At 38.4% G+C, this 26,643-nt stretch overlaps 1 protein-coding gene across 1 annotated transcript; it reads left to right on the top strand.

Moving 5' to 3' along the window:
* The first annotated feature begins 744 nt into the window (after positions 1-744).
* On the top strand, positions 745-24,047 carry LOC118615905 (zinc finger protein 558-like). The gene is made up of 7 exons (XM_036241191.1): positions 745-789; positions 3,921-4,007; positions 4,514-4,599; positions 5,124-5,250; positions 21,308-21,403; positions 22,176-22,258; positions 23,203-24,047. Exons 2-7 carry the CDS (start codon positions 3,980-3,982, stop codon positions 23,983-23,985), a joined length of 1,203 nt encoding a protein of 400 aa, XP_036097084.1. The 5' UTR covers positions 745-789; positions 3,921-3,979; the 3' UTR covers positions 23,986-24,047.
* Positions 24,048-26,643: the final 2,596 nt, after the last annotated feature.

The following is a 26,643-nucleotide window of genomic DNA, read 5'->3' as shown; positions in this document are numbered from 1 at the left end:
CTTTCTGTCCCTCCCGGGACCCAGTTTCCTCCCCTGAGCTGGTTCTTGAGGTCTGCCGGAAGCTGCTGTTACCCCCCAGCTCAGGACGCCGCTGTCCCTCCGTCAGAGCTTCCCCCAACCCCCCTCACCGGGTGTGATTTTGGCCCCCCAGAGGACTTATAGCCGTGTCTGGAGGCATTGTTGGGGTTATTACAAATGGGGTGTGAGGGGGTGCTGTTGGCATCTAGAAGGTGGAGGCCAGGCATGCTGCCCAACCACCTCCAACGCACAGCCTTCACCACAAAGAATTAGCCAGCTCCAAATGTCAGTAGGGCTGAGATTGGGAAACCCAGCTCTAGGGCCTTAAAATATCTGAGGCCCTGAATGAACTCTGGAAATTGTTTAGAAGTCAGCTGAGTCACTTATAGGGCCCCCAAGGGACGAGCCATATTTAAAGTGTCTGGAGGAACCAAGAACTCTATCCAGCCAAATGAGTTGAGCGTGTCAGTTGCACACAGCATGAACCTGCCTTCTCCCACTTGGGAAGCAGATGGCTGGAGGGGAGTCAGGAAAATCCCGTCACAGTCAACAATTACACGTTAATCAGCCAATACAGAAGAGTGAATGGGATGGCTCTTCCATTCAATAACTGTATTATGCCCTATAAAAGACCTCAAGAGCCATCTTTGTGCTTTTCTCTCTTTTTTTTTCCTCCTCAGACAAGAAAATCAACTCTAGAGCTCAGGTTTGAGTTGAAACCAGCCTCAGGGCTCACCTTTCCTCACCGATTGAAGATTTCTGTGTGACCAGGTGAGGGCTGTGTGGAACTTGTGACAACAGGTTCCAGCTGCCTCCACTGTGCAGAAAAACTAATGGGCTTTCTTAACCCCCGATTGTAAACATAAGGAGTCACTAAGAGTGAGAAAATGTTAAGAAAAATTATTTATGTTTGATGGATTATACTCAAGGGAAAGAGTAAGGTGTGTGTCACTATATGTGAATAAATAATTCAGTAATAGTTGTACATGTGAATAAGTACACATTAAACAAACATGTAAATACAAAATATGCAACGTTATAGAAATATGTATTTGTTCACATTACATAATAAAAATATAGGATTTTATATATAAGTATATATATAATATATATACTTATATAAACATATATTTATAAGTATAAATATATAAATTTTTAAATGTTTATGAAGTATGACAAGTCATCCAACTAAAGACTAGCTGGACTACTTAGCAAAATTCCTCAGGCCTGTTGAATTTGACTTCTAAAGCTCCATAAATCCTCCACAAAGATTCAAAATATAGGAGCATCAGGAAGAAAAAATGATTTGAACTTCTTTATATAAGTAACAGAAATTTAAATTGACTGGCAACCAGATGTATTTTGAGCCAGTTGATTTCTTTTTTTCTTAATGAAATTTAAAATCATTTGGAGGAATATTAAGTAACAACTTATAGATTGGAGGGGAGGGCACCAGTTTCCAAAGACTGTCCTCCACAGCTTGCCTTCTAATAGAAATTAACTTTATTTCTTTTTGTTGTTGTTGTTCAGATAGAGTGGGAGGGGGGGGAGAGAGAGAGAGAGAGAGAGAGAGAGAGAGAGAGAGAGAGAGAAGCATCGACGTGAAAGGGACACATCGAGTGGCTGCCACCCGCACGACCCAACCAGGGCCGGGGACAAACTGCAACCAAGGTACGTGCCCTTAGCGGGAACCGAACCCGGGTCTCTCTGGACCGCAGGCCGATGCTCTAACCGCTGAGCCAAACTGGCCAGGGCTTAACTTTATTAAAGTTTTTCTGAAATAAGTCTGGTGATTCATATTGCAGAGAAGAAAATTAAGTTATGTTATATTCAATTGTTGGGCTTTACTAATTGTGTGTGTGTGTGTGTGCCTTTTTCATTAGTTTTCCTGTAACATTCCTGAGGGGAATATTTGCTTGTCATGCAATAGATAGTCTTGAGTGCACAATTTGGGGTGACCAGCCATCATTTATTTGGCACTAAGGGATTTGCCAGGATACAGGACATTTAGTGTTCAAACCAGGACAGCCACAGGCAAACGAGGATGGTTCATCCTCTCCATGAGCCAGATGCACAGGAATCTTGGAGAACCAAACAGATCTTGCCTTGCCTCCATGGAGGTTACAGTCTAAACTATTAATTATATAATTGATGTAATTAGGAGCTTGGCACAGAGGACTCAATCTGAGGGAACAAGGAAGCCATCTTGAGAAGGACTAATATTTAGCTTGAGAGCTAAAGTTGGGACTGGGTTTTGCTACTCATAGGACTAGACTGGAGTGAAGGTGTGGGAGTACATTTAAGAGAGCATTTCAGGCAAAGAGAACTGCATGAGAGCAACTCCAAAAGCAGGAGGGCCTGGTGTGCTCCATGAACTTCAAAGACAGGTGTGGCTGAAGCCAAGACAACACAGGGAAGGAGTGTGAGCCAGGTTGGACAGTTAGGCAGGCAGGACCAGATTGGGCAGTGCAAGAGACCAAAGTGGAAGCTGCTGTGCCTTTTAGGACCCAGCCTTAGAAGTCACCTCCACGGTATTATATTAGTCACACAGCTCAGCCCTAATTAAATGCAGTTGTGAATATCAGGAGGCTTGAATTATTAAGGCTAAATAGGAAGCTGATTGCCCATAGAGGGAAAAATTAAGGATGTATGAGACTTAGATTAGAAAAGGTTTGATGAGTAGGAAGCTCCATCTACTTATAGGATTGTCCTGCAGGATTGAGAGTTCTTTTCATGCTGGTGACCGTGTTTATCTAGAGGTGACAGTAATTCAGCTCTCCTGCAGGCTGGTCTGCCCAAATGCTGCCGCAAGCAGGCAGATGATTGGAATCACCTGGTTAGAGTTCTGGAGCACTGTGAAGGTGGGAGTGAGGAACAAGGAAATTTGTGGAAATGAGAGACATTGTAAACCAAGCTGGGTAAGCATGAAATGAGGAGAGAAGGTGACTGATGGGTAGCAAGAAAGTAGGATAAAAAAAAAAAGTAGGATAGTAGGTGGACTGCGTTCTTTATGTGATAGAATGCATGTAGTGAAAGAAAAAAAAATGAGTGAACAAAGTAGAAGCTTGAGAGGTTGTGTTCAGAGAGAGGGCAATTTCTGAACTATTAGTCTGGATAGTGAAACATTGTCAGTTGATGACCAACCCTGGGGTAATGCCCATGGAAGTGTGTGGCCGAGGTGGAGTGAAGCAAAGTCATAACACAGTGAGGTCTGACATCATCTGAGTGAGGTGGGACTGGAGGTTGAAAGAATAATAGAAGTCAGATGCTCAAGTCTCAAATGAATGGGAATTGAAGTTGGGAATATGATTGTGACAAGCACATGGATGGGAAGAGACTAAGTGAAGCTGAGGATTTAAAATGGGGTGAAGCAGACCTGGCCAATATGGCTCAGTTGATTGGAGTGTTGTCCCATACACTGGAGGGTCATGTGTTTAATTCCCGGCCAGGGCACATACCCACATTGTGGATTTGATCCCCAATCGGTGCATATGGGAGGCAACCAACTGATGTTTCTCTCTATCTCTCTCTGTTCCTCCCTCCTTCACCCTCCCTCCTTCTTCCTCTTTCTCCCCCCCCCCCCCCACCTTTCTCTTTCTCTGAAATAAATAAATGTGTGTGAGTGTGTGTGTGTGTATCTCCTCGGGTGAGGATTAAAATAAATAATAAAATGGGGTGGAGCAGTAATGTAGTAATGTATTAGTCATACTTTGGTGGACAGAAGACAAGTTTTGCCATCACACAGCCCTGGATTTATCACCTGCTAGGCAAAATAAAGGCCCAGTAACAAAGACATTGCATTTTTAAGGAGTACATGATGGGCAAACTAAGATAGATCTGTCCTCAGTAACCTGGAGAAGGAGAGAAGCTATGAATTTTTCATATTTTCTCATTTATTCCAGAGTGTATTGTGGGAGGAAGAGAAATACCCTGGTTCTCCCACTGGCTGAATCATAGGATCATGGCCATGGTTCTGTTCCCCACCTGTGGTAAGTTGTGGGGTCCTGGCAGCTCTCAGAGTCCAGGTGTTCAAGGCTTCTGTACCACAGAGCAGATAGGGGGAGAGAGCTGAGCAGGTGAGGCAGGAGTGGATCCCAGAGGCCACTGGTACCTAATTAGGTTTCAGGTATTTGGGACTCTAGTGGTTTGAGTGTCTGTGATGTCACCTGTGTGGTCAATATGCAGAAGCTTCTGAATTTTACCTCTAATTCTTTTTATATACTTGATAAAACAACAATGATGTCACTTGGATTTTCGGTTTCCTCATCTGTAAAGTGGGAATAATCTCTTCCTCAAGTGCAGTGTGACTGTTGAGCCCTGTTTTCTTTTCTTCCCCTGGTGAGACAGGGCTCTGCTCTGCTTTCTTAATGAAGTGAGTGTGTGTGTGTGTGTGTGTGTGTGTTTATTCACAGGTAGGAAAGGAGATGTGAGTCCTAGAGTATAGAGTACACCTGGATTCTTGTGACTCATTTATGACTCCTTTATACTTCTCCAGTTCAGTCTCCCCTGTACCCAACATCTCAAAAAGGATGCACAGAGGAGGAAGGGTTTGTTAATGGCTTCCTGAAAAGCTGGTTACCGGTGAGTCATATGTTTCTTTTTCCAAATCATTATTTTTTTTGGCCATAAGTTGAACTTGTTATCTTTCAATGACCTGGGGCCTCACAGCCAAACCAGATCTTCAGGCATCCCAGGATCTCTGGGAATCTGATGGAAGGTGAGAGGCTGCCCTAACAAGGTCTATATATGTCAGTATTTACTACGTTGCAGTTTCCTGCAGGGACACTCTCTACATCATGTGCTCATAGATTTTAAGGGGACACTAAGGAAATACATGACTGTTTCCTAAACTCAAGCAATAGATAGTGGCCACTAGGAAATCATTTATACATTTGCCAATTTCCTGATTTCTGCAATGCTCCAGGCTTGTGTTCAGCCTTTGAGATTAAGGGCTGATCCCAGAAGCAAATTAAAGTAAAGCCCAGAACTCTGATGTACAGAGTACACTTTCTACTTTGGAGTCCCTGTCCCCGCTCTTGTCATCGTTGGCCCTTTTCCTATATAACCTCAGTGGGGGTGGTCCTTAATATTTTTTATGATCTTAGGACATGGTGACCTTCAAGGATGTGGCTGTAGAGTTTACCCAAGAAGAGTGGGCATTGCTGGACTCTTCTCAGAAAACACTGTACAAAAATGTGATGCTGGAGAACTGCAGGAACCTGGCGTCGCTTGGTAAGCCTGACATCATTCCTGCATTTATTTCATGACTCAGGTAACAAATGTTTCCTTCCTTTTTTAAAAAATTGAGGTAACATTCATATAACATAAAATTTATCTTAACCATTTTAAAGTGTACAGTTCTGTGGCTTTGATGTATTCACAGTGTTGGGCAACCATCAGCACTATCTAATTTCAGAACATCGTCATCACCACTAACAGAAGCTAACACCCATTAAGTAGTCAATACCCATTGCATTCCCCACTGCCAACTGCTGGCAACCACTAATTTGCTTTCTGTTTCTATGAATTTGCCTATTTTAGAACATTTCATATCATTGTGGATCATAAAATATATGATCAAAATATATTTGGCTTTTTTCAGGCAGTATAGTGTATAAAGGTTTGGCTGTGTTATAGCATGTCTCAGTTCTTTATTCCTTTTTATGACTGAATAATATTTCATTTTATGGATATACCATTTTTGTTTATCCATTCAATGGCTGGTGAACATTTGAGTTGCTTCCACATACGGACTATTATAAATAGCACTGCTATGCATTTTTGTATACAACTTTTTACTTAAACCTGTGTTTTCAGTTCTCTTGAATATATATCTAGGAATGGAATGCTGGGTCATATATTACTATGTATAGCTTTTTATTTTTTATTTTATTTATTTATTTTTAATCCTCACCCAAGGATACTTTTCCATTTATCTTCAGATAGAGTGGGAAGGAAGGGGAGGGAGAAAGATAGAAACATCAAGGCGAGAGAGACACATTGACTGGTTGCCTCCCCAACCAGGGCCAGGGACAACCGCAACCAAGGTACATGCCCTTGACCAGAATCAAACCCGCAACTCTTTGGTCTGCGGGCCAATGCTTCAACCACGGAGCCAAACAGGCCAGGGCATTGTGTATAGCTTTTTAAGAAACAGCCAAACTGTTTCCCCAATATCTGCACCAAATATATGGGGATTCAAATTTCCCCACATTTTCCCCAACACTTTTTTTACTATAGCCATTCATGTGGGTATGAAGTGATACCTTATTGTTTTGATTTGCAGTTTTGTCATGACTGATGACCTTGCACATTTTTCTGTGTACTTGTTGAGTATTTATATATCTTCTTTGGAGAAATGTCTGTTCAAGTCCTTTGCCATTTTTTAATTTGCTGGTTTATCTTTTTGTTCTTGAGTTGTAAAAGTTCATTCTGTATTCTGAATAATATATACCCTTATTCAAAATATGACTTGCAAATAATTTGATTTTCTTTTTTAATCCTCATTCAAGGATATTTTTTTATTTATCTTTAGATAGAATGGGAGGGAGGGAAAGAGGGAGACTCACTGGTCCCAACGCTCTGCCCCCTGAGCAAAACCAGCCAGGGCTAATTTTTTTAAGTATAGTTGGTATACAATATTATATTGGTTATATTAGTTTCAGGTATACAATATGATGGTTTGACATTTCTATATCTTGCAATGTGATCACCCTACTAATTCTAGTAATCATCTGTCACTGTGTATACCTGTCACAATATTATTGACTGTACTCCCCTTTTTCATCCATCCATCCTCCCCCTCCCTTCTGGTAACCATCCCTTTGGTCTCTGTTTCTATGAGTCTATTTTTGTTTTGTTTGTTCCTTTGTTTTGTTTTGTTTTGTAGATTCCATGTATAAGTGTAACTATATGGTATTTGTCTTTTTCTGCCTGACTTACTTCATTTAGCATAATACCTTCTAGATTCATCCATGTTGTCACAAATGGCAAGATTACACTTTTTGTTATTGCTGTGTAATATTCCATTGTACCTATGTTCCTCATCTTTGTTATCCATTCATCTATTGGTGGACACCTAGGTTGCGTCCAAATCTTGGCTATTGTAAATAACACTGCAGTGGACATAGGGGTGCTTACAGCTTTTCAGATGAGTGTTTTTGTTGTTTTTCGATAAATACCCAGAAGTGGAATTGCTGGGTTGTAAATTGTCTGTTTTTAGATATTTTAGGAATCTCCATACTGTTTTCCATAGGCACTACGTCAGTTTCCAGTTCCACCAAGTACACAAAAGGGTTCACTTTTCTCCACATCCTGGCTAACACTTGTTTGTTGATTTATTGATGATAGTCATTCTGACAGGTATGAGGTGATATCTCATTGTGGTTTTAATTTGCATTTCTCTGTTGATTAGTGACATTGAATATATTTTCATGTATTTATTGGCCATCTGTATGTCCTCTTTAGAGAAGTGTCTAGTCAGATCCTTTTCCCATTTTTCAACTGGATTATTTAGGTTTTTTGGTGTTGGGTTGTGTGAGTTGTTTATGAATTCTGGATATTAATCCCTTGTCAGACGTGTCATTGGCAAAGATGTTCTCCCATTCAGTGGGTTGTGTTTTCATTTTGTTGATGGTTTCCTTTGCTGTGTAAACACTTTTTAGTTTGATACGGTACCTTTTTTCTTTGGTTTCCCTTGCCCAAGGAGCTATGTCAGAAAAAAATATTATTATGAGAACTGTCTGAGATTTTACTTCCTATGCTTTCTTCTAAAATTTTTATGGTTTCAATTCTTAATGTCTTTATTTCATTTTTGGTTTATTCTTGTGTCAGAAGGTGATCTAGTTTCATTTTTTTGCATGTATCTGTTCAGTTTTCCCAACAACATTTATTGAATAGACTGTCTTTAATAGACTGTTTTTACCACCCTGGCTGGTTTGGCTCAGCGGTTAGAGCGTCAGCCTGCGGTCCAGAGAGACTCGGGTTTGGTTCCCGCTAAGGGCATGTACCTCGGTTGCAGTTTGTCCCCAGCCCTGGTTGCTCGTGCGGGTGGCAGCCACTTGATGTGTCCCTTTCATGTCGATGTTTCTCTCTCTCTCTCTCTCTGTTCCTCTCTCTCCCTCCCACTCTACCTGAACAAAAAATGGAAAAATGTCCTTGGGTAAGAATAAAAAAAAAAATAGACTATATTTACCCCATTCTGTATTCTTGCCTCCTTTGTCAAATATTAATTGACCATATAGGCATGGGTTTATTTCTGGGCTCTCTATTCTGTTCCATTGATCTATGTGTCTGTTTTTAATGCCAGTACCATGCTGTTTTGATTACTATAGCCTTATACTATAGTTTAATATTACATTGCATAATACCTTCAGTTTTGTTCTTTCTCAAGACTACTATGTCTATTTGGGGGTCTCTTATGGTTCCATATAAATGTTTGGATTATTTGTCGTAATAAACCATTTGTGAAATACGCCATTGGTCTTTTTATAGGAATTGCGTTAAATCTATAGTATGTTGTAGGTAGTATGGATATTTCAAACATGTTAATTCTTTCTATCCATGAGCACAGTATATGCTTCCATTTATTTGTTATCTTCTTCAATTTCTTTCTTCAGTGTTTTATAATTTCTGGAGTATAGGTCTTTTACCTTCTTGGTTATATTTATTCCTAGGTTGTTGTTTTGTTATGTTTTGTTATCCTCACCCAAGCACACTTTTGCATCCATCTTCAGATAGAGTGGGAGGGAGAGAGGGAAGAAGAGAGAGAGGGAAACATCAACACGAGAGAGACACATGGAGTGGTCGCCACCCACATGACCCCGACCCCGACCCCAACCGGGGCCGGGAACAGACCGCAACTGATGTACCTGCCCTTAGCAGGAAACAAACCCAGCTCTCTCTGGTCCGTGGGCCAACATCACAACCATTGAGCCAAACTGGCCAGGGCAGTTGTTGTTGTTGTTGTTTTAATGCAATTGTAAATGGGATTATTATTTTTTAAATTTTATTTTTGTTACAGATGTTTTTCCTTTTTTGTACCATTGACACACTCCTCCCCATCCCCCCGCCCTGTCCCTGGCTTTGTTGTCCATGTCCATTGGTCATGCATACATGCATATAAGTCCTGTGGTTTATCTCTTCCCTCCCTCCCACTACCCCCTCTTCTGAGAGTTATCAGTCTGTACCCTACTTCCATGTTTCTGGGTCTGCCCTACTCCTCAGACTGTTATGTTCATTATATTCCATAAATAATTGAGATCATGTGGTATTTATCTTTTTCTGCTTAGCTTGTTTCACTTAGGATAATACTTTCCAGGTCCCTCCATGTCGTCTCAAAAGATAAGAGATCTTTCTTTCTTACAGCTGCATAGTACTCCATTGTGTATATGTACCACCACTTTTTTATCCATTTGTCGACTGATGGACATTAGGCTGTTTCCAGATCTTAGCTATTGTAAATAGCGCTGCTGTGAACATGGGGGTACATATATTCTTTCTGATTGGTGTTTCAGGCTTCTTGGGGTATATTCCTAGAAGTGGGATCACTGGGTCAAATGGAAGTTCAATTTTTAATTTTTTGAGGTAACACCATATTGTTTTCCATAGTGGCCGCACCAGTCTGCATTCCCACCAGCAGTGTACTAGAGTCCCCTTTTCTCCACACCCTCGCCAACACTTGTTGTTTGATGATTTGTTGATGGCAGCCATTCTGACAGGTGTGAGGTGATACCTCATTGTTGTTTTAATTTGCATCTCTCTGATGATTAAGGATGTTGAGCATTTTTTTCATATGTCTCTTGGCCGTTTGTATGTCCTGTTTGGAGAGGTGTCTATTCAGCTCCTCTGCCCATTTTTTAATTGGGTTCTATGTCTTCCTTTTGTTGAGTTGTATGAGTACTCTATATATTTTGGAAATTAACCCCTTCTCTGATGTATCATTGGCAATGATGCTATCCGATACAGGTTGCCTTTCCATTTTGATGGTTATTTCTTTTAAGGTTTTTAGGTTGATGTAGTCCCATGTGTTCATTTCTTCTTTTGTTTTTGTTGCCTTAGGTGATGTGTCAGTGAAAAATCCGCTGCATACGATGTCCGAAATTTTGTTGCCTACATTTTCTTCTAGATTTTTTTATGGATTCACAGGTCACCTTTAAGTCTTTTATCCATTTTGAGTTTATTTTTGTGTATGGTGTAAGTTGATGGTCTAGTTTCATTTTTTTGCATGTAGCTGTCCAATTTTCCCAACAACATTTATTAAAGAGGCTGTCTTTACTCCACTGTATGCTCTTGCCACCTTTGTCAAATATTAATTGAGCATATTGCCTTGGATCCATTTCTGGGTTCTCTGTTCTGTTCCACTGGTCTATATGCCTGTTCTTGTGCCAGTACCAGGCTGTTTTGATTACAGTCACTTTGTAGTATAACCTGATTATCTGGTATTGTGATCCCACCTGCTTTGTCCTTCTTTTACAAGATTGCTGTGTCTATACAGGGTCTTTTTTGGTTCCATATGAAGTATTTGTTCTAGTTCTGTGAAATATGTCATTAATATTTTGATGGGGATTGCATTGAATCTATAGATTGCTTTAGGTAATATGGACATTTTAATGATGTTAATTCTTCCAATCCATGAACAAGATATGTGCTTCCACTTTTGTATATCTTCCTCTATTTCTTTTTTCAATGTCCTGTAGTTTTCTGTAAATAGGTCCTTTACTTCTTTGGTTAAGTTTATTCCTAGGTATCTTAATTTTTTTGCCGCAGTGGTAAATGGGATAGTTTTTTCAGTTTCTCTTTCTGTGAGTTCATCATTGGTGTATAAGAATGCCGTCGATTTCGTGACGTTAATTTTGCATCCTGCTACTTTGCCAAATTCATTTATTAAGTCTAGTAGATTTTTTCATGGAGTTTTTAGGGTTTACTGTGTATAATATCATGTCAATATGCAAATAATGACAGTTTTACTTCCTCCTTTCCAATTTGGATCCCTTTTATTTTTTCTTCATGTCTGATTGCTGTGGCTAAGACTTCCAGTACTATGTCAAATAAGAGTGGTGAAAGTGGGCGTCCCTGTCTTATTCCTGTTCTTAAGGGAAATGTTTTTAGTTTCTGCCCATTGAGCATGATGTTGGCTGTAGGTCTTTCATATATGGCCTTTATTATGTCGAGATATGATCCCTCTATTCCCACATTGCTGAGCGTTTTAATCAGAAATGGATGCTGGATTTTGTCAAATGCTTTTTCAGTATCTATTGATATGATCATGTGGTTTTTATTCTTCATTTTGTTTATGTGGTGTATTATATTTATTGATATGTGAATATTGTACCAGCCTTGTATCCTGGGAATGAATCCCACTTGGTTATGATGAATAATTTTTTTGATGTATTGCTAGATCCGATTTGCTAGTATTTTGTTCAGGATTTTGGCATCTATGTTCATCAGGGATATTGGCCTGTAGTTTTCTTTCTTTGTAGTGTCTTTTTCTGGTTTTGGAATTAGAAATATGCTGGCCTCATAAAACAAGTTTGGAAGTCTTCCTTCTTCTTGAATTTTTTGAAATAGTTTGAGAGAGAATGGGTGTTAGTTCTTTTTGGAATGTTCAGTAGAACTCCCTGTGAAGCCATCCTGGCCTGGGCTTTTGTTTGCTGGGAGAGTCCTGATTAGCTCTTCAATTTCCTTAGTTGTTATTGGTCTGTTCAAGTTTTTTATCTCTTCCCGGTTCAGTTTAAGGAGACTGTGTGTTTCTAGAAATTTGTCCATTTCGCTCAGATTGTTGCATTTGTTGCCATATAATTGTTCATAGTAGCTGTTAATGATGTTTTGTATTTTTGTGGTGTCAGTTGTTACTTCTTCTCTTTCATTTTTGATTTTGTGTATTTGGGTTCTCTCTCTTTGTTTCTTGGTTAGTCTAGCTAAGGGTCCATCAATTTTGTTTATCTTTTTTAAAAACCAGCTCCTTGTTTCATTTATCCTTTGAATTGTTTTGCGTTTTTTGTTTGTTAGTTTGTTTGTTTTGTTTTGGTTTTTTTTGGTCTCTATATCATTTATTTCTGCTCTGATCTTTACTATTTCCTCCCTTCTGCTTGCTCTGGGGTTTTCTTTTTGTTGCTTTCTAATTCTTTAAGTTGTGAGGTTAGATAGTCAATTAGAAATTTTTCTTGTTTCTTGAGGTGGGCCTGTAGTGCTATGAACTTCCCTCTCAGAACTGCTTTTGCTGCATCCCATAGATTTTGTGTAGTTGTGTGTTCATTTTCATTGGTTTCCAGGAAGTTTTTAATTTCTTCCTTGATGTCCATGGTAACCCATTCATTGTTTAATAACATGCTATTTAGCCTCCATGTGTTCAAATGTCTTTGCATATTTTTGTTGCAATTGATTTCTAGTTTCATGCCATTGCGATCTGAGAAGATACTTGATATGATTTCAATCTTCATGAACTTGTAGAGATTTAGTTTGTGTCCTATCATGTGGTCTATCTTTGATAATGTCCCATGTGCACTTGAGAAGAATGTGAATTCTGTAGTTTTGGGGTGTAATATCTGTAGATATCTATTAAATTCATTTGGTCTAGTGCTTCATTTAGAGTCTCTGTTTTCTTGCTAATTTTTTTTCTAGAGGATCTATCTAGTCGTGTCAGTGGGGTGTCGAGGTCCCCTGCTATGATTGTTTTGCTGTCGATTTCTCCTTCGAAATTCTCCAGAAGATTTTTAATATATTTTGGTGCTCCTATATTGGGTGCATATATGTTTATCAAGGTTATATCTTCCTGTTGTTTAGATCCTTTCACTATTATGTAGTGGCCTTCTTTGTCTCTAGTTATGGCCTTCCTTTTGAAATCTATTTTATCAGATATGAGTATTGCTACCCCAGCTTTTTTTTCCTTTCCTTTTGCTTGGAAGATTTTTTTCCATCCCTTCACTTTCAACCTATGTGAGTCTTTTGTTGTGAGGTGGGTCTCTTGTAAACAACATATAGATGAGTCATGCTTTCTTATCCAATCAGCTACTCTGTCTTTTTATTGGAGCATTCAGTGCATTTAAATTTAAGGTGATTATTGATATGTACTTATTTATTGCCATTTTTGTTTAGTGTGGTTCTATTTTTCTTCCTGTTTCTTCTAATTACAGCAGTCTTTTTAACATTTCTTGCAGTGCTGGTTTGGTGCTAATGTATTCCTTTAGCCTTTTTTTTTTTTTTTTTTTTTTTTTGTCTGGGAAGCTCTTTATTTGACTTTCTATTTTGAATAACAGCCTTGCTGGGTAGAGTAGTCTTGGATTCAGATCCTCGTTTTTCATGACCATGATTACTTCTTGCCATTCCCTTCTAGCCTGTAGTGTTTCTTGTGAAAAGTCAGCTGAGGGCCTTATGGGGTTTCCTTTGTAGTTAACCTGTTGCTTATCTCTTGCTGCTTTTAGGATTCTCTCTTTGTCTCTTATTTTTGGCATTTTAATTACTATGTGTCTTGGCGTGGGCCTGTTTGGGTTCTTCTTACTTGGGGTTCTCTGTGGTTCTTGAACTTGAATGCCTTCTTCCTTCACCAAATTGGGGAAGTTTTCTGTCACTATTTTTTCGAATATATTCTCTAACCCTTGCTCATATTCTTCTTCTTCCTTGGGGACTCCTATGATGCAAATATTATTACGTTTCCAGTTGTCCCACAGTTCTTTTAAGCTCTCTTCCTGTTTTTTAATCATTTTTTTCATTTGGTTTTCTGATTGGTTGATTTTTTCTACCCTGTCTTCTAATTCACTGATCCGGTCCTTCACATCCTCTACTCTGCTTTTTAGACCTTCCAATGTGTTCTTAATTTCTGATATGTCACTCTTGATTTCTTCTTGTTGGTTTTTAATTTCCAATTGGTTGATTTTCAACATGTCTATGTCCTTACTCATGCTGTTTAGCTTCCTCAAGATCATGGCTCTGAATTCTAACTCTATTAACTTGCCTAAATGATCCATATTTATCTCATCTTTGGTAGAGGTCTCTTGTTCTTTCATTTAACTTTTGTTTCTGTGTTTCACCATGTTGGCTATCACAGTGGGCTTTGGAGCCTGCCAAGTTTTCCCTGTGGGTGTTGGTGTTCTGGGTTAGTGGCTCCCTCTCCTGGGTTTGGATGAGCAAGGGAGGACCCACGTTAAACACCAATGTCAAGTCTTACTTTCCTGGTTAGAGTTGCTAGCCCAGGAATGATACAGTTATCCTCTAGCTTTTTGCCTGGAGGCTATCAGCAGCAATTACTTGAAGAGTTTTAGGTTGTCAATTGAATGAAAAACTCCCTCAGGTGCTCAGCATAAGGTGATTTACCGAGGGTGGGGTAGATGGTGGTTGTCAATTTGCATTTCAGTGGCCCACAGGGTGAGGTTGAATCTCCGAGGGAGGGGTCGCTGCCTCTCTCCAGAGCCCTGGGAAGGAGCAAGATGGCCACCGTCCTGCATGGCTGCAACTCATCAAAAGCTCTGAGCGCCCTCCAAATCCCAAGTGTCCCCACACAGTTTCAGTCCAGTCAGCCCTCCCCCTGCTGTAGCCCAAGGTGAGTGGCTGTGGCTATTTTAGCCTCTGTCCCGGGTCTGCACTGTGGAGCCGCTTGGGAGTTTGACCCAAGGGTGCGGCTCTCTGCTAAGACTGCTGCTCTCTGTGGGTTCCCAGCCCCCCTCTTGTGCCTCGGCAATCCTACCAGGATTGAATCAGTGTCCCTGGTTATATCATCCTCACAAGCTGTTTTTCTGTTGCTTTTTCCCGTCGATTTGTCTGTGTTTTAGTTGTAATTCCAGTTTGGTCCTGGGAGATGGTCTGTTTAGCTTCCATTCACTCTGCCGCCATTTTGGAACTCAGGGATTATTTTCTTAGTTTTGTTGTCCATTATTGGAATATAAAAATGCAACTGATTTCTGGATATTTATTTTATGTCCTACTACTTTACTGAATTCATTTATCATTTCTAGTAGTGTTTTGGTGGAACTTTAGTGTTCTCTCTGTACAGTATTATGTCATCTGCAAATAATGATAGTTTTACTTCTTTCTTACCAATTTGGATGCCTTTTATTTCTTCTTTTTGTCTAATTGCTATGGCTAGGACTTCTGGTACTGTGTTGAATAAGAGTGGTGAAAGTGGATATTCCAGTCTTGCTCCTGTTCTTAAAAGAAATGCTTTTAGTATTTCCCCATTGAGTATGATGTTAGCTGTGGGTTTGTCATATATGACCTTTATTATGTTGAGATATGTATCCTGTATTCCCACTTTGCTGAGAGTTTTTATCATAGATGGGTGCTGGATTTTGTCAAATGCTTTTGCAGCATCTATTGATATGATCATATGATTTTTATTTTTCATTTTGTTTATGTGGTATATCACATTACTTGATTTGTGGATATTATATTAAACTTGCATCCCAGGAATAAATCCCACTTGATCATGGTGTATAATTTTTTTAATGTATTTCTGGATCTGGTTTGCTAATATTTTGTTGAATATTTTTGTATCCATTTTCATCAGGGATGTTGGCCTATAATTTTCTTTTTTTGTAATGTCTTTATCTAGTTTTGGAATTAGTATAATGCTGGCTTTATAAAATGACCTTTCCCAAATGTGTCTTCACTCCTCTTGAATTTTTTTGAAGATTTTGAGAAGGATAGGTATTAGTTCTTTGAATGTTTGGTAAAATTCACCAGTGAAACTGTCCAGTCCAGAACTTTTGTTTGTTCGAAGATTTTTTATTACTGCTTTGATTTCATTAGTTGTAATGGGTCTGTTCAGATTTTCTGTTTTTTTTTATTCAGTTTTAGAAGATTGTATTTTTCTAAGAATTTTTCCATTTCTTCCAGATTGTTGGCATATAGTTGCTCATAATTTTTAATTATAATTCTTTGTATTTCTGTGATGTCAGTTGTTATTTCTCCTTTTAAATTTCTAATACAGCCCTGGCTGGTTTGGTTTAGCAGTTAGAGCATCGTACTGTGGACCGAAGAGTCCCGGGTTCGGTTCCCGCTAAGGGCATGTACCTTGGTTGCAGTATGTCCCTGGCCCTGGTTGGGGTCGTGTGGGTGGCAACCACTTGATGTGTCTCTCTCACATCGATGTTTCTCTCTCTCTCTCTCTTCCTCCCTGTCTCCCTCCCATCTGAAGATAAATGCAAAAAAAAAAAAAAAAAATTTCTAATACACAAACCTTTTAATTTTGATGAAGTCCAATTTATCTTTTTTTTTTTTTCTTTTTCATTTTGTGCTTTTGGTGTCAAGCCTAAGAAATTATTGCCAAATCCAAGGGTATGAACTTGCACATAAACATTCATGTTTTCTCCCAGGAATTTTCTGTTTTTAGCGCTTAGGTTTTTTTATCCTTTTTTTTTTTTAATCCTCACCAGAGGATATTTTTTCCATTGATTTTTAGATAGAGTGGAAAGGAGGGAGGGAGGGAGAGAGAGAAAGAAAAAAGGAGAGAGAGAGAAGCATCAATGCAAGAGAGACACATCAATTGACTGCATCCCACACGACCCTGACTGGAGATCAAACCTGCAACCCAGGTACATGGCCCTTGACTGGGACTCAAACCCTCAACCCCCTCAGTCTGGACGCTCTAACCACTGAGCAAAACTTGCCAGGGCCAGAGGATATGTTTTTATTGATTCTAGAGAGAGAGAGAGAAACATCGATGTGAGATATGGTTGCCTACCATATGGGTCCTTGCCACGGATCCAACCTGAAACCTAGGTATGTGCCCTGATCAGGAATTGAACCCAGAACCTCTTGGTGTAGGGGAAAACACTCTAACCACCTAAGCCACCCAGCCAGGACTTTGAGTTTATTTTTATGTGGTTTGGAGAAAGTGTCAACTCCACTGTTTTGCATATGTCTATCCAAATCCGAGTTCTTTCGAAGAACAGACTATTCTTTCTCCATTGAATTTTTTTTGCATCCTTATCAAAAATTATTTGACCATAGACATGTGAGTTTTTGTACACTCACTTCTATTCCATTGATCTAGATGTCTGTCCTTGTGCCAGTATCGTCCTGTCTTCATTACCATTTCTTTGAAGTAAATTTTGATATCAGGAAGCTTGAGTCTCTGTTTTTTTTTTCTTTTTCAATACTGTTTTGTCTATTCAGGATCCCTTGCAATTTCATATGAACTTTAGGATCAGCTTGTCCATTTTTTAAAAAAAAAAAAAAAAAAAAAAGCTGTTGGAATTTTTATAGTGATTACATTGAATCTGTAGATTGCTTTGGTTAGATTAGTATTGTCATCCTAACAATATTAAACAATATTAAGTTTTCCAATTCACATCCTTTTGTTATTTACTTGTAATATGCTTCTATTGTGGTCAGAGAAGATACTTTGTATATGAATTCACTGTTATTAAGTTTATTCAGACTTATTTTGTGGCCTAACATATGGTCTATTCTGAAGAATGTTCCATATATACTTGAGTTGAATATGTATTCTGTTGTTGGATGGAGTGTTTTATATGTCTTTTAGGTCCAGACAGTTTACAGAATTGGCTAAGTCCTCTGTTTCCGTATTGATTTTCTAACTAGTTTTTCCATCTATTATTGAATGTGGCGTGTTGAAGTCTGCATCTATTACTGTAGTCTTTATTTCTCCCTTCAATCCTGTCAATTTTGAATTTATATATATTTTTAATTCTGTTGTTAGAAACATATATGTCTCTAATTATTATACCTTCTTGATGAAGCTACTTTTATTGTTAAGTAATATCTTTCTTTGTGTCTTATAACAATTTTTGTCTTAAAGTCCATTTTGCCTAAAGCTATACAATCTCTCTTTTAGCTGCTGTTTTCATGGAATATCTTTTCCCAGCAGTTGACGTTCAACCAATTAATATCTTTAGATGTCAAGTGAGTGTCTTACAGATAGCATATAATTGGATGATTTTTAATCTCCTCTGCCAGTGTCTGCCTTTTAATTGGACATAGATTAATCCATTTATATTTAAGGCAATTACTAATAAAGAAGGACCTATTTATGCCATTTTGTTACTTGTTTTCTATTCCTCAATTCCTTCATTATTATTTACCTTTGTGTTCTATATTTTCTATTGGACCATTTTAATTCCCTGCTCACTTTTTGTTTTTTAGATTTTGGGGGGTTTTTAATTAAATTGGGGTGACATTGGTTTGGGGGTTTGTGTGGTTTTTTTAGTTATTTTTAGTGGCTGTCCTGATTATTACAATTAACATTGTAATTTATAATCTATTGATTTAACACCAATTTTGTTCAATAGCATACAAAAGTTTTGTTCCTATATAGCTACATCCCCATACATTCCCCCACCCCACTTTATCACCCATTGCATCTTTATACATTGTGTGACTATCAACATAGATTTATAATGGTTGGTTTAGGCATTTTTCTTTTAAGTCATATAGGAAAAAAAGTTACAAACCAAAAATAAAAGGAGTTAAAAACAAAAAACAATTGTTATTGACATTTTTATGTACCTATGTATTTTCCTTTATCAGTATTCTTTATTTCTTTTTGTGGATTTGAGTTGCTAGCCATTGTCTTTTTATTTCAGTCCAAAAGTTTTCCATTAGCATTTCTTACAGAGTAGATATACTAGTGATCTCTGTCTCTTTCAGTTTGACCTATTTGGGGTTTGTTAAGCTTCTTGGTTGTGTATATTTGTGTTTTTCATCAAATTTGGTAAGTTTTTAGCCATTATTTCTTCAAATATTCTTTTTAACTTAATTCTCTTCTCTACTTAAGGAACCTCCATTATGTATATGGTGGTGTGTTTGATGGTATCTCACAAGTCCTTTAGGCTCTGTTAATATTTTTTTATTCTTTTTTTCTTTCTATTTTTCAGACTTGGTGATGTAAATTATGCTATCTCATGGTCATTAATTCTTTATTCTGCCTACTCATATCTGCTGTTAAACTCCTCTTCTGAATTTTTCATTTGTTATTGTACCTTCTAACTGCAAAAGATCTATGTAGTTTTTTTTTTCTTCATTGATTTTAGAGAGAGAAATAGAAACATCGATGAGAGAGAACATCCATTGGATGCCTCCTGCATCCCCCCCAGTGGGGATTGGACCCAGAACCTGGGCATGTGCCCTGACCAGGAATCAAACTGGTGACCTCTTGGTGCATGGGTCAACACTCAACCACTGAGCCACACTGGCTGGGCTCTGTGTAGTTTTTTTGAAATAATTTTTATCTTTAACATGTTTTCTACTTGATCAGAATTTCTTCATATTGTTTCTTTTAGTTCTTTGTACATGGTTTTCTTTAGTCTTTAAGCATATTTAAATAGTTGTTTGAAATTCTTTATCTGAGAAGTTTAATGTTTACGTTTTCTGAGGGACTGTTTCTATTTTTTTTTTCTTTTTTCCCTATAATGGGCCATACATTTGTTTCTTTGCCTGCCTCATAATTTTATTTGCTAAAAACTGGACATTTGGAATACTATAAGATGGCAGTTCTAGAATCAGTTTTTTTCCCATCCCCAGGGTTTGTTCATTTTGCTTGTTGTAGTTGGTGTTGTATATATGTTTAGAGATATTTTTTAACTAATTTTTTAATGTCTATATTTGTTGTGCATGGCTACTAAAGACTCTGCTATGTTAAGAGATCTCCTTGCTTGCCTAGAACAAAAACAAACATACAAAAAACTCCTAGTCTCTGCAGATGGGCTCTGAGTATATAAAGGAGTTTTACAGTCTGCCATAGCCTTCAGATCCTGCTAATGAGTGGAGCCTGAAGGTCAGCCAAAGTTGAGGTCTTTCAGGCTCAATCCCTGATGGGGGCATCATGCAGGAGGCAGCAGATTGATGTTGTGCTCTCACATCAATGTTTCTCCCTCTCCTCCCTTCCTCTCTCTAACAATCAATAAATTGTTCTTTAAAAAAAAAATTATATTGTGTGACTACTCCCCAGTGACCTGTCCAGTTAAGAATTTATGATTTATTATAACACCACTTTTTCACCTGAAAAAGGAATATGAAGGAGTTTTTCAAAAATTCCCCAAAATATCTTACTCCACATTTTTTGTCCCAAGTGTTTGGTTAGTCTTTTGCTTTCTTCTATTTTCCCTTGCTTCAGGTGGCAGTGGATGATACATTTGCCTTTAAATGTGTTTAGCGCACACTCGCTGGGTAGCCAGCTCAGCCCTTGGAGAGTTTGGGATTAGATAAATGAAAGCAAGCCCTTTGAGCCAAACCCTCAGAAAGATCTGAACGAACAGTCACAGTTCCTTGAGATAACAGTCTATTCTGCTCCCTCCAGTACTAGGAATGTGGGCTGTTGTCTTCAACATCACCACCAAAGCAGGGAATAGAGGATAAGTCAAGGACCAGTTAAAATGGTAGCTGTTTTTTCCTTTGGTTAAGTGTTTTTCTGGTTGTTGTAATCTTTTGATAAATTTCCAGAGTTCTAATAAAGTTGATTCTGATATTTTCTGCCAGTTTATTCACTGTTTTTGTAGAGGGGTAGGTTTTTGGAGTTTAATAGTCCTTGTTTTCAACATCATGACTTCTCATAAGTCTTTCTTAAGCACTTCTATGTTCCTGAGTCTGTGCTAGGCTTAGGAGTATAGTGATGAATGAGATCCACCCCGACAGAGCTTTCTGACATGCATTTCCTATGAACTGAATATATCTGTTTCTTACCCTAACTTTGTATCTCCATGGTTAAAAGCTTTAGGGCTTCTGAAATGTGTAATTTAAACTTTGGCATGGCTTTGGGACTACAGTTGACCCTTGAATAACACAGATTTTAACTGCATGAGTCCACTTATATATAGTTTTTTTCAATATATATATAGTTTGCCCTTCATACCCTGGGCTTCACATCTGAAGATTCAGCCAACCTCAGATCAAAAACAGTATTTTTGATCTATGGGTTGGGAATTTGTGAATATAGAGAGCCAACTGTATGCATTGTTCTGTGCCATTTTATATAAAGGACTTGAGCATCTGTGGATTTTGGTATTTATAGAGGGTCCAATCTTATGTGGATACCAAGGGACAACTAAAGTTTTGGGGGAGTCTAATTAAATGCAGAGTTTTGACTGTGCAGGTGGTCAGCACTTCTAATCCCTTAGTTCAAGGGTCAGTTGTATTTATGCCCAGTCACCTGGATATTGGGTGAGGATGCTTATATTTTTGTTCCTTGAGAGTTATAAAATTCATTAGAATTTAAGTGTAATTATTCCACTGTTCCAAAAGTCACACTTGGCCATTTTTAGAATTGTTGGCTTCAGTTTCATGGAGTTGCTTGTCACCTTCACAGTCCCCCTTCAACATGTCTTTTCTCCATGATTAGGGTATCATGTTGATAAACTCAGCCTAATCTCTCAATTGGAGCAAGAAGACAAGGTGGTGACAGAGAGGAGAGAAATTATCCCAGACATTTGTCCAGGTGAGTACCAGGTGGATATGAGTCTTCGTGAGGAATAGTTGTGGCCAGAGATTTGGGACATGGGAGTATTACATTAAGAAATATCAATCAGAGACCTTTGTAAAATACCCTTTTTTTCTGGTGGAGATGGCCAAAAACATTTGGTATGAGTTTCCTCATGTACATTTTTTTGTCCTTTTAACATTCTGTTCAACATCTCATACTTTACTTTGGACTCAGAGATTAAAAAAGAGAGACGTTTGTGTTTTTGGGTTTTTTTTCTTTTAAATTTTTTTTTTATCCTCACCTGAGGACATTTCTGCATTTATCTTCAGATAGAGCAGTAGAGAGAGAGGAAGAAAGGGAGAGAGAGAAACATCGATGTGAGACACACAAGTGGCTGCCACGCACACGACCCCAACCGGGGCTGGACAAACTGCAACCGAGGTACATGCCCTTAGTGGAAACCAAACCTGGGACTCCAGTCCACAGGCCAATGCTCTAACCGCTGAACCAAACCAGCCAGGGCCATCTGTGGGTTGTTTTTTTTTAAGTCGTATTTGCGCTTTTGTCCAATTTCTTTCTACTTCGCATCCCTAATAATTCCTTCTTTTGTAAATGTCTGACAAATCTTAATCCTTCTAGAATACTTTTTTAAAACCTGTAGTTTGCATACTTATACCCCTTTCACTGCAAACCTCAGAACCCTAATCCCTTGGAGTTTAGCTTTACTTGTGTGTATTTTACAATTTCTTTTATCCATCAACTTAAATTTCTTCTCAATTTGTTTCAGATTTGGAGACTATACTTAAAGCCAAATGGTTAACTCCTAAGAAGCATGTTTTTAGAAAAAAACGTTCTAATGGTGTAAAAGCGGTAAGACTAACATGGGTAATTCTTGGTTTTTCATAGTAGAAGAATTCTCTAAGTTAGAAAAGCCACAAAATAAAAAGGAACATAATTAAAAGAAAGTATCATTTACACAGGAGAAAATGGTGTCTTTGGAAAGATGCTATGAAAAAAATGTGAATTTGGAGAAAATTATATTAGCTTCAGACTTGTTTTTTCACTTGAGTTTCCACAAGTAAATTATTTCCTTAATGTGACGAAGATATTGTCTGTTGAATCATAAAGTGGTCTTAAATTTATCAAAAAGTGCTCTGTGAGCCCGGCCGGTGTGGCTCAGTGGATTGAGCATAGTCCCATAGACTGAGAGGTCCCAATTCAATTCCAGATCAGGGCACATGCCCAGGTGGCGGGCTCGATCCCCAGTAGGGGGCGTGTGGGAGGTAGTTGATCGATGTATCTCTCTCACATCGATGTTTCTATCTCTCTAAAAAATCATTTTTTTTTTTTTTTATCCTCACCCGAGGACATTTTTCCATTTTTTACTCAGATAGAGCGGGAAGGAGAGAGAGCAAGAGAGAGAAACATTGATGTGAAAGGAACACATCGAGTGGCCGCCACCCACACGACCCAACCAGGGCCGGGGACAAACTGCAGCCAAGGTACATGCCCTTAGCGGGAACCGAACCCGGGTCTCTGTGGACCACAGGCTGACATTCTAACCGCTGAGCCAAACCGGCCAGGGCTAAAAAATCATACTTTTAAAAAGTGCTCTGTGAGTATAAGGACACTTGTGGCAAAACATGTATCTTTTTGAACTTCTAAGAGCTCAAACTGGGCAGAAGTCATATACAGGCACTGAAAATAGTGAAAGCATCAATTATAACATAAGTTCTGGGAGAGAGAATTTGTATGACAAATTATAATATTTTAAATATTATAATTATAGTTATTATTTATCTCTTTACCAACAGGAAAGAAATCATGTTGGAGTGAAACTTAATGAATGTAATCAGTGTTTTAAAGTCTTCAGCACAAAATCTAACCTTACTCAGCACAAGAGAATTCATACAGGAGAAAAACCCTATGACTGTAATCAATGTGGAAAATCTTTCAGCAGTAGATCTTATCTTACTATTCATAAGAGAATACATAATGGGGAGAAACCCTATGAATGCAATGACTGTGGGAAAGCCTTCAATGATCCCTCATCCCTCAGACTGCATGTAAGAATTCACACTGGAGAAAAACCTTATGAGTGTAACCAGTGTTTTCATGTTTTCCGTACTAGTTGTAACCTCAAAAGCCACAAAAGAATTCATACAAGAGAGAATCATCATGAATGTAACCAGTGCGGAAAGGCCTTCAGCACAAGGTCCTCCCTTACTGGGCACAATAGTATTCATACAGGGGAGAAGCCTTACGAGTGCCACGACTGTGGGAAAACCTTTAGGAAGAGCTCTTATCTGACACAACACATGAGAACTCATACTGGAGAAAAACCCTATCTGTGTAATCAGTGTGGCAAATCCTTCAGCAGTAGCTTTTCTCTTACTGTGCACAAGAGAATTCATACCGGGGAGAAACCCTATGAATGCAGTAACTGTGGGAAAGCTTTCAATAATCTCTCTGCTGTTAAGAAACATGTGAGAACTCACACTGGAGAAAAGCCCTATGAATGTAATCATTGTGGAAAATCTTTCACCACTAACTCTTACCTTTCTGTGCATAAGAGAATACATAATAGGTGGATTTGAATACAGTAACTGGAAAAGCATTCATTGATTTCTTACCCCTCAGACAACTTGTGGTAACTTAATGCTAGGTGTATGAGTTACCTGTTGCTGCATAACAAATTTCCCTCCAAAACAGTGGCTTCAAACAACAGACGTTTATTATCTCACACTTTCTGTAGGTCAGAAGTTCATAAATGGCTTAATTTTGTAGTTCTGCCTCAGGATCTCTCATGAGGGCACAGTCCAGGATTGTCAGCAGGAGATATAGCATCCGCATTTTTACTGTTGAAGAGTCTGTTTCCAAAATGCCTCACTCACATGCCTGGAAAGTTAGTGCTGGGTGTTGGCAGGGAACCTTCATTTCCTCACCATGTAGGACTCTCCACAGGCCTACATGTCTTTATGATGTCGCAGCAGTATCCATGCAGAGCATTTGATCTAAGGGAGAGCTAATGCCAAAGCTATGTCGTTTCTTATAGCCTAGCCATGGAAGGACATATTATCACTTCCGTATTGTATTGGACACACAGACCAATCCTGATACATTGTGGAAGCAGACTTCACAAGGAGTATGTACCAGGAGAGAAAGATCCTTGGGAACCATCTGAGAAGTTTGTCATAAAATCAGAGAAGAAAGGCCTTCAGCTTTTCAGTCTATTTGATATGAAGTATCATTCAATAACTCTCATGTTAATTCGCTCTGGAGAAAAGCCTCGTGAGTGCAATCTTTGTGGTAAGCTTTCAGCTCCAACTCACCTTAATGTGTGCAAAAGATTATGTACTGGGGAGGAAACCCAAGAAGGTGCTCGCTATAGGAAAGCCTTCAGTGATACCTCTGCACAGTCATGTGACAATTCATATTAAGAGTAAAACCTTATAAATAGCAGAATGCAGAAAACTTCAATAACACTCATCCCTTAGAACACACATGAGAAATCACTACAGAGAAACATTTATAAAGGGATGTGAAAAACCTACAGCACAGATATTCACATTACTGAGCAAAAGATGGTAAGATATTCTGAATGCGATGGGAAAGCCTGAATGTTCTCTCAGTTTTCAAGAGAGGAGGATTTATTCTGGAAAGAAAGTCCTATTAAATATCATCAGTAGTGGAAAGTCTTCCAGTTTTCCCATTTTTAGGATCTCAGAACTCAGTGCAAAGAAACCTATGAATATAAAGATTCATGGAATGCCCTTAATGATACTTTTTACATTAAGAAAAATATGAAATTTGCCCTGGATGCAAAACCTGTCAGTGTATTAATTTCGGAAGATCTTTCTATGATTCCTGTCTTTGTTGACTTGTGAGAACTCACACCAGAGGGGGAACCCTAGGAATGTAATCAATATGAGGATGTCTCAGCCTCACCTCTTCACTGAGTAGCCACAAAATAATTGAAGCTGGGAATGGAAAATGTAAACCTTATGAGTGTGGTATGTTACTTTTAACAGTGTCTAATCCTTAGGTTGGTCCATTAGCTCATTAATTTTCAGTTGATTTAGTATAAACATTTATGTCTATAGCTATACCCTAAAATAAACCTGAAGTTATGTTCTATAGTTTGGTATATAATATGTTTATTATCATTTACTCTTTAAAAATGTCAATACGTGAGAAAGGTATTTCTGAATATCTCCTGAGCGATTTAGTTTATCAGAATGAAATTAACACTGTATGTGCTATATGCTTTCCTTCTAATTTAATGGCGTTTTTGTCAAGTAAGTGGACTTTATGGTTTTGATATTTTTTTAATCTTTATATTCTAGTATGGTAGTTACTTTTAGCTTCTCCCCAGTGCCCATTCTCCCCTACTTATTCACTTAAAGAAAAAAACTTTTTTTGTTCAAGTGGTCAAGCAGTATTGAAAAGACTCAATATGTAAAGCTTCCCTGAAGCCCAGAGATGTGTTGACCTACTGTGCTGGCCATAAGAAGTGAACAGAAGTTACTGGGGGGAACATCATCTGGCCTGTTCGCCTTACCTATATTCTGTTCATCTTAACTATTTTTTCCCTTGAAAGTGGGCTCAAGACCTATAATTGGAAAAACTGTATTTTTATTATGATGACAAAAAAAAAAAAAAATCAATGATATGTTCTCCCCAGGAACTTCCGATTGGCTATGGATTACTTATTCTATTTTTTTAATATGTTTTTATTGATTTTAGAGAGAGAGGAATGGAGAAGGAGAGAGAGATAGAAACACCGATGAGAGAGAAATATTGATCAGCTGCCTCCTACACAGTCTTCACTGGGTACCAAGCCCACAACCCAGGCATGTGCCCTGACCAGGAATCAAACCAGCAACCTCTCAGTGCATGGGACAATGCTCAACCAATTGAGCCACTCTGGCCAGGGCTGGATTGCTTATTCTTAGGCTTCTCGTTATATGATTAAAAGTAACCTCTGAGTGATTGGAGCCAAAGTGATTTTGAGGAGGGGTTATGTTAATATCCACCTGAATGCAACATCTAACTAGTAAACCTACTGGTCAGGTTTTCTCAATGTTTCATGTTTTTTTTTAAAACATTGTGCCATCTGTAATTTTAAAATATAGAGTATATGTCCATTAATTCAAGCTAATTGTTTTTTTATATAGTATGCACATTCAGAGTTTTTTCCTCAGACTTATTTATATTTAGTGATAGATGTGTATTCAAGTCTTCCAGTTTGGTTA

This window comes from Molossus molossus, unplaced genomic scaffold, assembly GCF_014108415.1.
Source record: "Molossus molossus isolate mMolMol1 unplaced genomic scaffold, mMolMol1.p scaffold_m16_p_4, whole genome shotgun sequence".
In the NCBI taxonomy this organism is placed as follows: domain Eukaryota; kingdom Metazoa; phylum Chordata; class Mammalia; order Chiroptera; family Molossidae; genus Molossus; species Molossus molossus.
Note: the sequence above shows the minus strand (reverse complement) of the source record. Positions and strands in the feature narration are given on the sequence as shown.